Source organism: Sander vitreus, chromosome 13, assembly GCF_031162955.1.
Source record: "Sander vitreus isolate 19-12246 chromosome 13, sanVit1, whole genome shotgun sequence".
Taxonomy (NCBI): Eukaryota; Metazoa; Chordata; class Actinopteri; order Perciformes; family Percidae; genus Sander; species Sander vitreus.
Genome location: NC_135867.1, coordinates 6,719,613 through 6,731,657, shown reverse-complemented (window position 1 = coordinate 6,731,657; position 12,045 = coordinate 6,719,613). Strand labels below are relative to the sequence as shown.

General features: G+C 40.4%; 1 protein-coding gene across 2 annotated transcripts in view; it reads left to right on the top strand.

Annotated features, from left to right (window-relative positions):
* Window positions 1–10,502, top strand: part of tmem132e (transmembrane protein 132E) — a 369,858-nt gene extending 359,356 nt beyond the window's left edge. For both annotated transcript variants that reach the window (XM_078265704.1, XM_078265703.1), the window contains exons 8-9: window positions 587–781; window positions 5,991–10,502. In XM_078265704.1, coding sequence (XP_078121830.1) covers window positions 587–781; window positions 5,991–7,061 — 1,266 coding nt within the window. In that variant the 3' untranslated portion in view covers window positions 7,062–10,502. The remainder of the gene's footprint in view (window positions 1–586; window positions 782–5,990) is intronic.
* The last annotated feature ends 1,543 nt before the right edge of the window (window positions 10,503–12,045 follow it).

Genomic DNA, 12,045 nt, shown 5'->3' with positions numbered 1-12,045 from the left:
CATGCTTCATTTGACACCAGCTAGAGTTGGAAAACGCTTGAGATGAAGGGGGAAAAGATTTTCCCCGTCTGACTCTGAGGACAAGGCCACTGCTTCGCTGAATGGCTCTTTACTTTGTTTAAGTCCCTTGTGACCTCTGCTTGCAACTGTGAAGTGAGATGATGATCTTTTAAAAGTGCTCAAAGTACCGGGTGCAGAGGCCTTTCAGAAGACTGGGATTACCAGAAGAAGCGAGACTGGCTTCAAATCGTTTTGTTATTTCATGTTGTGACACTTCGATGGACACAAGTGTTTCGGCTAACTGTCACTTTCAAAGTGTTTGGTGGCTGCTTCAGATTGTACTGGTTGTCTGGTTGCTGATGGATTCCATCTCGACTGGGTTTTTTGTTTGGGTTTTCACTATGACAGACATTGCCTGGCATTGACTTATAGATCCAAGATGCACTGGAACAAACAACAGCACAAAGCACTTTAATCCAAAATTGGCTTGTCATGGGCTTTATGAGCTTCAGGAAAACAATAAAGCTGTTAAATGATGTCCCTCCGTCATGTGGAGAAACAATAAAAGAGCATCTTTTCTCCACAGGTGGAGTCTCCGCTGGCAGTGGATGCAGCATTAGGAGAGTCTGCGTTCTCTGTCACAGATGACAAGGTTTCCATCACAGAGATGCGTGTTCACGGCATCTCAGGCCTGACCCTATCACTGCAGCCCAGCCCCGGCAACAGCCACACCATGGTGGCCAAGGCAACCGGCATCCAGACGCTCACTGCTCCCAAGCAGGTAACTTATCACACAGTGCAGAGAAATTACCAGTTATTCACCCAGTCAGTGTTTCACTTATGTTCAGTAGCTGCTTCATGTTAGTGGTGTAAAGATTAACTGAAGTGTATCAGATACGGCTACATTTGTACACAACCATAAGTCTAAATGAAATCTTTGTCAAATATGGAACTCTTTCTCTGTGCCCCTGTGCCGCTTGTGTGTGTGGACAGATACTGAACCCCAAATTGAATTGCACAGCTGTGTGTGTGTGCGTGTGAGAATTGTTTTTCTTTTCAAATAAAACAAAACCAAAAATGACAGTGTATTTTAGTCTGCAAAACACACAACAGTATCAGAAAAATATGCAGGTGGCACCACAACCCTTGCTACATATTTATGAATGCTGTGTGTGCGCTGATGGGAAAGTACCAGCAGTCTACCTGAGGTAAGAAGCGCTAGTACTACTTTCAAAGCACAAATTTAGATGGATGATACTGCCACTGGAACTTAGTCTGCCCCGTTTCACTGCAAAATCTATCCATAGTGGAGACTAGCTAAAATGTTACCTAGTGTGTCACTGCATGTCCACGCGGCGCTGTGACTCAGGAGGTAGAGGTAGGTACAGGAGCTTTGATAAAAAGAGATTGGCAGTCAGCTGCACTCTGTGTGTGTGTGTGTGTGTGTGTGTGTGTGTGTAGGTTACATATGTGCATGTGTGTGTGTTTTCATTAGATTATTAGGTTTACGGTTTTGAGCACAGCAGAAATTATGTATGGAGACCAAATTAATAAAACCAGACACCTGCAGATGCATCTGTTTCCGCTGATGATTTGGCTCAAGCCTCCTCAGGAGGTAGAGCGGTTGCCACTAATCAGAATGTTCATGGTTCAATCCCTGGTCCTATGTCACAGTGTGGGCAGATACTGAAACTGAACACCAAATTAAATTGCACGGCCATCAGTGTGGGGAGATACTGAACCCTAAATTGATTTGCACAGCCATCTCTGTGTGTGTGTGTGTGTGTGTGTGTGTGTGTGTGTGAGTGTGTGAGAATGCTGGCTTGTGTTGTAAAGTGCTTTGAGTGGTCGCTAAGACCAGAAAAGCGCTATATAAATCCAGTCCATATACTATTTTTGTTCTGGCAGTATGTATACATAATGTTCTGGACCTATTCTGATTTAGGACTTGAAACAAAATATCAAAACCTTTTAAATCTCAGCTGGATCAATATTAAAATGAATCACAGTATGGTATTGTACACATCTATCAGTATTGTTTTGTATCGGATCATAGACTATGTATGTAGATACGGATTGAAACTTCTGAGAGGGATACAGACACACCCCTACTTAAAGGTGCTGTAGGTAGGATTGTGAAGATCCAGGACTTAGCCAAAGAATTTGAATATCGACAACTTCTCAGTCCCTCCCCCAACCCGGCCATGATTGGTGCATCTGAACAGGGAGCTGTGGATTTTTGCAAATCTCACTACAGGCTGTAGGTGGTGCCAGAGGAGCTAGATTTTTTTTTAAATTACCTGCTTCATGTAGTTCTACTGGAACATAGGGTCAGTTTCAGCAAATATGACAGAAAGTTAGTTTTATAAGTCTTACCTACTGCATCTTTAAAGTGTGAATGTAATACCATTGACCTCTATATACTGTACATTTAAATATGGAAATGAACCAATTACTAAATGCAGTAGTGTGTACATATAGTATTGTAGCTTCTTTTGCCTTACTTACACTAAGTACTCAGTGTGATTCCTTATTTCTGTCTCCAGAGTGGTAAAATAAAGTGTATTTGCAAATCCCCTCAGTGACTCTATATCAACAAGCAGGCACTAGCTTCACTTCTAAGTCATAAAATTATTTCCGAGCTAAATCTTTTAAGCTCCAGACAGCATTGTTAGCAAGGACACCAGATAAAGGCAGCTGCAGTGAACTAATAAGTATCCTTGGTGCTGTTTTATTAATTTTAATGACAAAATACTACATAACAATAGCCTACACTAATACGTCCAAATGCATTTCCCAGAATTGATTTTATTGCTCAAGTGAGAAGCAAGAAGACGTCTGGGTGTGAAAAAAAAGTAGAGACTGTGCTTTTTCTCTGCCACTGTCTCTCAAAAGTAAGGATCTCTGCAATTCTCTGCAAGGAATTAATTGGCAGCCCTGCTTCACCTAGGGAGAAGTGTGTGTGTGTGTGTGTGTCCTTTTTCCTGCTTTGCCCTTTCATTGGCCTGCAAGTTGCTAAAAATGCAACGACAACCACATCAGGCATCAGTGAGAGAGGAGAGAGAAGCAAGCATTAAATTCCAATTTTTCTTGCTTTCCGCTTCTTGGCCACCTTGAAATTTAATTATTGTAATGTATTGTCCTAAGTGCTCTCCAAGGCCAGGCCATAAAAGGCAGCCAATTCCTCTGCCGGCAAAGCTCTCAGAGGAGTGCTGGAGCTATTTCAAGCCATTTGATTCTGATTCACAGGAAAACTTTCTGAATGTCCTCTGTTACTCTAGAAATGAATGAAACACATAAACTATTGATGGGGGCAGTTGAACAATCAAGGTCTCTTTGCATTAGTCTCTTTTCCACTTGACAAAGTTCAAGTCTTTCAGAGATAAAAGGTTTCAGTACTTGACGGTTCAACATGGACCATTTTTGTTGCTATGATTTTTTCACTGTTACTGCTTAAATTAGCTACTTAATATGGTATCTATAAATCTGGATAGTAATATTACATCGCAAATTGATGCAAATGTCTCAGGATAATATTTTCAGGGTATTTTTCTGCATATGCATATTTTATAATCCAAGCTGTTTATGTTCAGTTTACATCCACATATATTCCCTGATGTCATAAAGCACAAATCATAGCAAATGGTGAAATCAAAGATGGGAAACTTAATCCTAATACAATGCACAGATTACATTCATTGTGGGCCCATGGTTTGGTAAGCTAGATGCATAAAGTAATACCGACATGGCTTTACTATCGACAGCTCTTTTCTCTTTTTAGTAAAACTTTGCCCCCAGACTTAACGAAATCATCTCCTCTACTACATACATACATTTTCATGGATCGGCATAAAAAAAGCATGTGCCAATTGTTTTGTCAGTGTCGAAACATCCACTCATTGCCTTTTTCCCATATATCAGCTTATTCGTAGCAAAGTCAGCTCATAAAACAGATATGCAGAATGCAATGTATTATTTAAATCATCCATATCAAAGGATGCTTTCATGCTGAGATGATATTTGGCTCTCAGTGGGATATCGGCGCAACATAGTAGCCTGCTCCCAGACTGGACCAGAGGGATTTTTTGCCCTGAAAAGGCTGGGTGTGTATCTGCCCTTTGCAACACAAAAAAGGAGCCTAAAACTGTCTGACTCACACTGTTTTATGTCGGCTCTCCTAATGGTTGGTTGCTGATGTTTAAGCAAGCTGTGAACAAAGGGGAGTGTCAAACGCAGCCTTGATTACATGGATACCAGTGTTGCGATTTACTCTGCCGCAGGTGAATGTAGCCAGGTAACCACTCTGCAGGAATTTATTTTATCCGGTTTCTCCATATGGGAGCATAGACAGTGAAGAGTGATAGAAAATGCAAAATGAGAAGGTCACACACAACAAAGACAAAGAGACTGGACTGGAGACTGGACTGCTGTGTGCCTTATCTGTCTGTGCTGCAGAGCGGAGCTGTGTTGTAGCCTTCAGGACAACATAGTCACTCCTGCCATCCCCTTCCTCCTCCATGCTTGAAAGTGGTTTGCTAGTGTGCACTTCAGAGGCAGGCCGCCTGTGTGCTTGTCAAGGCTTGTACTGAGCACAGGGCAGTGTGGATGTTCACAAACACTCTGGAGATTTAGGGATTGGAGCAAGTCCAGAACTTCAAAGACTCAGTTGGGAACAAATATTCAAATCACGTTGAAAGAATGGGCTCTGAACCATTCTTTGGAGAGATATAAACACAAGGCAGAGTCACAGCTTTTTGACTCTTTTTTTTAACTTTGATATGAATACAGCATGTTGTTTACTTGCGGAAATTATCAAGCAACTATATGTAACTTTTCTGAATGGGGGACGAATTGTATTGTTATCACCTTTCCTTCACTCTATTCATCAGTTTCCTGCCCAACATTTGTTTTTCATCTTACACTATTAAAATCCCTTGAGGGCTCATGGTAAACCTGTGCTGTACCATTATTGGTAGACCTCTGAAACGCGGTCCAGTTGAACTTGTTTTTCCTTAGTGCGCATTATTTTCTCCATCAGTTTTTTTGAGCAGACACAATTTAGCAAACACATTAATTGGATTTTCTGTTTCTATCAAAACTAAGGGTGCAATTTAGGCAAAATCATTAACCATTATTTTAACTGTATGAATAAAGTATCAGCCCACAAACTTGGTCAAAAAGGTCAATTTTTCATTGCCTTCCCCTTTAAAGAACATTTTATGAACAGTTTAGTTTATTTCAGTTGTACTACATTATACAAAGTAGAACATAACAATTTGTGTGACTATGCAGCTGACAAAAAAATTAGCATACATGTTTACACCAATCCATTTCACACGATATAATTCAATCAGTTTATTTGTAACGTAAAATCATACAAAATACAATTCCAGTGAAATGTAATCCTGTCAGTTCTTACAATGTATGCATTAAAATAGTAATAATAATAATAAATATATATGTGTATGTGTGTAGTCTTAGGCAGTGTCCTAATTTTAGATCCCGGTGGCCTAAGGGTAGAAGCTCCTCCTGAGCCTGTCAGTGCTGGCCTGGTGTATCAGGACCTTCTTTGCGACCGTAACACATAGAAAAGGCTGTTACCCTGGTGATTTGTATCTTTAATGATTCTCCTAGCATTTTTTCTTGCAGCGCCTTTAAATATCCTTCAGGCAGGGTAGAGCACCGCCTATCCTATGTTTAGCTGAACAAAACACTCTGTGCAGGGCCTTGCGGTCCTGTTCGGTGCTGTTTGCATAACAGGCAGTGATGTTCAACCTCAGTCTTCCTCACTCTCGATGATGCAGGAGTAGAAATTCCTCAATATATTTAGGGGATACCTGGAATTTCACACAATCAATAACCAAAAAAAAAGGAATAGGCTGAAGCCCAATGCTTATTTTGCCTATCCTATACAATCCATAAAATAACCCAGAATATCAGCAATATAAAAGATCTAATCTAAACTCTATGTTTCTCTTTTTGTCTGACAGGAGGCCAGTTTGTCTGTCTGGATGCTTTTCAGTGACAACACAGCTGCCACTCTGACTTACTTTGATCCCAAAGACTACAACATCAATGCCTCCACACTGGATGACAGAGTGGTGTCGGTATCCCAGGAGCCACAGCAACGTTGGCCTGTGGTGGTGGCAGAAGGGGAGGGATCTGGCGAGTTGGTGCGTTTAGAGATGACCATCTGTGAGGCCTGCCAGAAGACCAAACGCAAAAGCGTCATCGCATCTGCTGCAGTTTATGTCAAGGTCCGCTTTGGCCCTGAGGAAGATTCTGAGGAAGAGGCAACAACCGAGGGCGAGATAGAGCTGGCGCCCGTCACCAGACGTCCAATCATTGATCCAAACATCAGTGGAAGAATTTATGAGACATCTAATGAGCAGCCTGCCAGTGTTCCCATTGATTACACCAATTTCCCCACCATTAGCAACCAGGAGCGACCAACTGAGAGTGATGAAGAGGAGGAAGACGACTTTGTGCATTCACCTCGTAACATGACCGACCTTGAGATTGGCATGTATGCTCTCCTTGGAGTCTTCTGTCTGGCCATCTTAGTCTTTCTCATCAACTGCATCGTTTTCGTGCTTAAATACCGTCATAAGCGGATCCCGCCCGAGGGTCAGGCCAACATGGATCATTCCCACCACTGGGTGTTCCTAGGAAATGGCCAGCCACTGAGGGCCCAGTGTGAGCTGTCACCACAGCAGGTAGAAAGTCCCAGTAACCCTTTGGAGGGCGTACAGACTTGCTGCCATGGGGACCACCACAGCAGTGGCAGTTCCCAGACTAGCGTTCAAAGCCAGGTACATGGGCGGGGTGACGGCAGCTCTGGGGGCTCTACAAAGGAGAATGGCGAGGAGGCCAGTTCACCCACCTCCAAGCGCAAAAGAGTCAAGTTTACCACCTTTACCACCCTTCCAACAGAGGAGCTGCCCTATAACGCCATCCCCATAGCAGATGAAGAGGACATTCAGTGGGTTTGCCAGGATATGGGCTTTCAAGACCCAGAGGAACTGCATGATTACATGCGCAGAATAAAAGAAATAGCCTGAGATAAGAAGTGCAGCGTGAAGCAAAACTCTCAGCTTTCTAAAGAAACGTTCCTTTCTATTTTTCTCTTTTTCACCTAAGTGAAAGATCATTTTTCACAGACTAAAAGGCCAACTGTTGTTTTGGTTAGGGTGTGTTCCATTTAGTTTGCACAGTGCTGTAATCTCATACACGCTCACACAGAAGAGAATGCAAGGAAGCCAAAGACTTAACCAGAGGATCTCAATCACTCGAGAAATCTGTAAATCTTGGCTATATAGGAAACATGTTTCACTGGAAAGCTGAGCCATGGCCAGATGTGAGAGCTGCTCCTCTCTTATTTTCAGGATTTGATTCTATAGAAAGCCTGATGTGGACAGGAATGTAGAAGAGGTTTGGTATTGGCTGTGTTTTTGCTGGCTCAGTGGGACTCTGCAGTACTGTACCTACTCCAAACAAAGATGCCTTTGATGAACAAATAACTGTCAAAGACACTCATGAAGGCTATGTTAAAAAATCATTTTGTTTTTGCCAAAGTAGGAAAAGCATTCTTTTAATGGCGAAACTTTCTCCATTGTTGTTCTTGGTGCAGCACTCTCATGATTTGTACTCATGTTCATTCCTTACATTTTTCTACATTTCATAGGTAGTCAAAAGCAGTGCCCTACTACTAGTCCTCCTGGTCCTAAACAAATCTAATGCCTTATAAAAATGGTGACAGTTCACTTCAGCGCAGACTCCCTGTTTTCTCCATACGGCTAGAGACAGTGTAGTGAGATGTAAAATACTACAACTGATCTCGAGCATGAGGTCAAATTAGAAAAGAGCGTGTGTATTGCGAGGATCTCTACTGTTCTTTGCATGGAAAGGGATCTTGAGGCACAATCAGCAACATTTTCCAAATTTGTAAATGTTTTTATTGTAATTATATAATTATTCATACACATTACTAAAGTAAATATGTTATCATGCATTACACGTATGCCATGTGAGGCCTACATACATGCAGACATTCCTCTCTAGTGTATATACCGTATCAAGCCAGAGTCTCTCTCTCGCTCCTCCCCACCCCCATCCCACCCGCACGAACGTTCAACAAGTTTCTCACTCGGAGATAGAAGAGTCTTGAAACTTGTATAGTCTTGTGGTGATTAGAATGTTCCCCTCGGAAATGTCATGACAGAGCTGTAGCTTTTTAACAAATCACACAATTTATCACATTTGACTGTTGGGGACATGGGGACTTGCTATGCATCAGAATTGTAATAGATCTAATCTTTTGATGATTTATTTCTCTTCGTCAACTTCGGCTGCCCTCTAGCCTTTGGGAAAGTTAAAAAAAAAATGTAATGTACTTGTTGGAAACATTCTCACTGAACACAAGCTCCTCTAAACTCTCCAGGAAATGCCATTCACCCAGAAAAAAAAGATTACTGAATAAATATAGATTCTGCTCCATCATTTAAATCATGGCCATTTCATGTTGTCATGCTGTTTTTAAAACACACTCTACTATGTATGTAGTCCCTATTTTGTTCAATCTATTCCAGTGAACTCACATTTGGAAGTAACAAATGTGCTTTGTCTGAACTATATGGACGAGGTGAGAGACTAGCAGCAGAGAAATCAGTTGTGTTGCTACTGGCAGAAGAGCTGTGTGGATGCCATGGGTGTGGTTGTGACAACGTGTAAAAGTATCTCAGGATGCTGATTGGCTTCATTGACAAATCAAAGTGATCGAAAACAGCACAGCCGGTGGATGTTATTTGCAGGTTTTGTTGTGCAGTGTTAATTGCTGTGTTGAGTGTTTAAAGGTTTGTTGACATAGGTTTTAAACTACACTAAAGCAGAAAGGGGAAAGATCTGGCAGGTTTTAAAAGAGCGTAAAATATCTTGAGTGAGATTTCACCCAAAAGGCAGCCAGACACATAGTTACTGAGAGCATGATAACAGCAGAGCTAATAGTATTTTTAATTGCAGTTGCCCCGTTAGCGTAGCGTGTGCTTTTTAGTAGCAGAGTGGGTGATTGGAGATTACTTTTGAAGGTTGATGTTATTCACACTCTGATCTCACATACAACAAGTTATTTTCAGGATTAATGAAGCAACCGTGTAATAAAATGTAGTTTCCTTGTCACTTTCCTTTAATTCTGTACTGCATCTAAGGGCTTGGATTTTTCTTTTATGTTAACTGACTGAGAAAACTAAAGTTACATGCTCCCTCTGTGTTGATAATGAGCCTAAGCTTCATATGTCACTCAAAGCTGTCACTCAAAATGTACAACATTTTATTGCCATCCTACCTGCTTTTCAACCCCACAACCCTATTAAAGACCCAATCCAGAATTGTTCTCCTTGAGGCAGCGCTGTCATACAACAAAACAGCTTTATATGGGACAAAAAACATTAAATTAAAACATATTTTATATTTACTTTAAAGATTTGTTTCCTGAGCTCCTTGTCTATTAACTGGCCATACGTGACAGCTAAACACAAGTGTTAAATGTGACCTGAAGATGGAACTGGTTTGCTTACAGCAACATTGTAAATACTGGAGCAAAAATGGCTTTAATTTTGAACTTCTGAAAGTTGCAATGAGATTATGTTCCATCAGTAAACCATACCTTCATTCAATATTATACATGTATATAGACCCACATTTGATCCTGGATTGGGACTTTAAGGATTTGGTTTACTGCATGCCCTCTCTATGTTCCATGTGGTTGAAATGAATAATGACTTGATTCTAGTGTATAATAGTATTCAATCTGTGTTAACATCTAAAGAGAAGATATTATTTTTGACAGCCCAAGCCCGTCAGCCACAGCATCAACATGATTTGCCATGAAATTTAGAGAAGCAGCAGCCAGCTGGAAGTGTTTCTGTTTTAACGTGAAATTATGGTTTCTCAGGATGAATGTAGGATTATAATCTAAACCTGGCTGTTTAGTGTTAATGTGGTCCATCTGGTGACACTACTATAACAGATTAAGTATCTAATAGCAGCTTTATACAGTTTCCATCGGGTTTTTCAGTATTTTCCGTTGATTTATTCACATAGTGTGTAAATATGTTGCCCATTACGTGATACGTGTCAAAAACATTTTTATTTTTCACTGAATGTTAACATTCTACTTCCCCTTCCTCTGTGCATTTTAAAATGTTCTTTTTTGTAATGCTGCTTTGGTGACGGTGCACATATTGCTAATTTTGTATTGTCTTAAAGCTGCTAATAGAAACTTATCTTTTTACAACATGTAATTGAACATCTTGAATTGTACCTTTCTGCTGCCCCCATGGAAAACTGTGCACGATGTACACGGCTCAGTCGGCTGTGCCAAGTAACCACAACACTGATAATATGTTAATGTACAGAGCACTGTTCAATTTCCTGTATTCTCTTGAAAATAAACCCTTGTATTTTCCCGTTATATGTAAAGTACTAAAGAAAATGCAATACACAAATGACATTGTGTCATTTTTACTTCACCTACCAGTGTTGAAGACTACACAAGAGTTTTTGTCTAATGTATGTCAGCAAGGATTTTTTTTTAGCAATTCAGCCTCAGTAGCTTCAATGTGGACACTGACTTTGAAGGAGTTTGGCTCATTGGAGGAGGTTAATTACTCAAGAGTATGTCTTTTTTTAAATTCTATCTATTCATCTAACACCTTGAGTCCTATAATGTTTGCAGCACATGGATCACTGCTGTTCACCCCTCGCTGTGCCGAGTCTGATCACCCTCTCATCGTATTCACTGGCAATACCCGCAGCAGCAAAAAGATCCTGCTGAGAGACAGGTGTATACACCTACTATACCGCACGTCTACTCATCTAGCACCTCTCATCCATAAAATCTATACTTGGAGCTGTTTACTTGAAGTCTGGAGTGTTTACTCCTTTAGTTCACTTCATTTGGGAAGCTGAGATCAAAGCCTTTTGAACTCAGGTGAGGCACACAGTCAATAGGGGAGAGTTGGTGGGTTCATGGAACTGAGACAGATGCTTACATCTGATAACCGGTGTCAAAGACTTGTGTACAATTTAAAAAAGGATTTCATACTCATAGTTGTGTCTGGAAAAACAGAAATCTGGATTCCTACCAAAATATTACCAGCTGCTTCTTCTGTTGACCAGATTTCAGCCGAATACATCCCAAACTGGTAGATATGTGGTTAAAACCAGGTAATACAATTTTTTTTGTAGAGAGTTATTGTCTGGGCTATAATCAGTTTTACTGAAACAAACTGTGTAAATCTATATGAATCAGACAAACGTTTGTCATATCAGTGATATAGAAAATATTAAATGACAAGTATTGTTCATCATTCTCTCAATCAAGAAACTTTTGTCTTTATCGGTATAATTAAAAAAATGTAATCCTGTAATGGATTTATAAGACCTTTTACAAAGATTAAATGCATTTTCATACAGCCCAGCCTGAAAGCAGCTGCCATGTTGTATCCATTTGTATGTGCAAGAGTAAGTGCAGAGGGTCTGTGCTCTATGAGCAGTGACCTCAACACTGTAGCTCCTGTCAGCAGCTACTTTAAACCTCCTCCATATAGCACAGGACAGTACAGTGCTGTAATAAACTGCTGCTTATTGCTGGATTTCGTCTTGGAGATCTAAAATAAAAATGAAAACTCTACCTACCCTGCAATCATAGTGTATCTACACACCCTGTTCACAATGCAACCATGCACATTTTTAACAATTTAGAATTTATTCATTTAACATTGTCAGGAAATTGGAAAGGAACAAAACATGCAGTAGCTGTTTTCACTAAGGAAAGAAATGCATTGATAATATCTGTAACACTGGTTTAAGCACAAACAGATTTCTACTTTTCAAAAAATCCATTGGCAAAGTAATAGAGATAGTACAGTATAACCCATGATGATTTAATTACATTTACTGTAATCAAAAAATGACCACAATGTGTCATCAGATATTAAGGAAACATGCTAAGTTGAAATACTATGTTTTCTGACAACAATGCTAAAG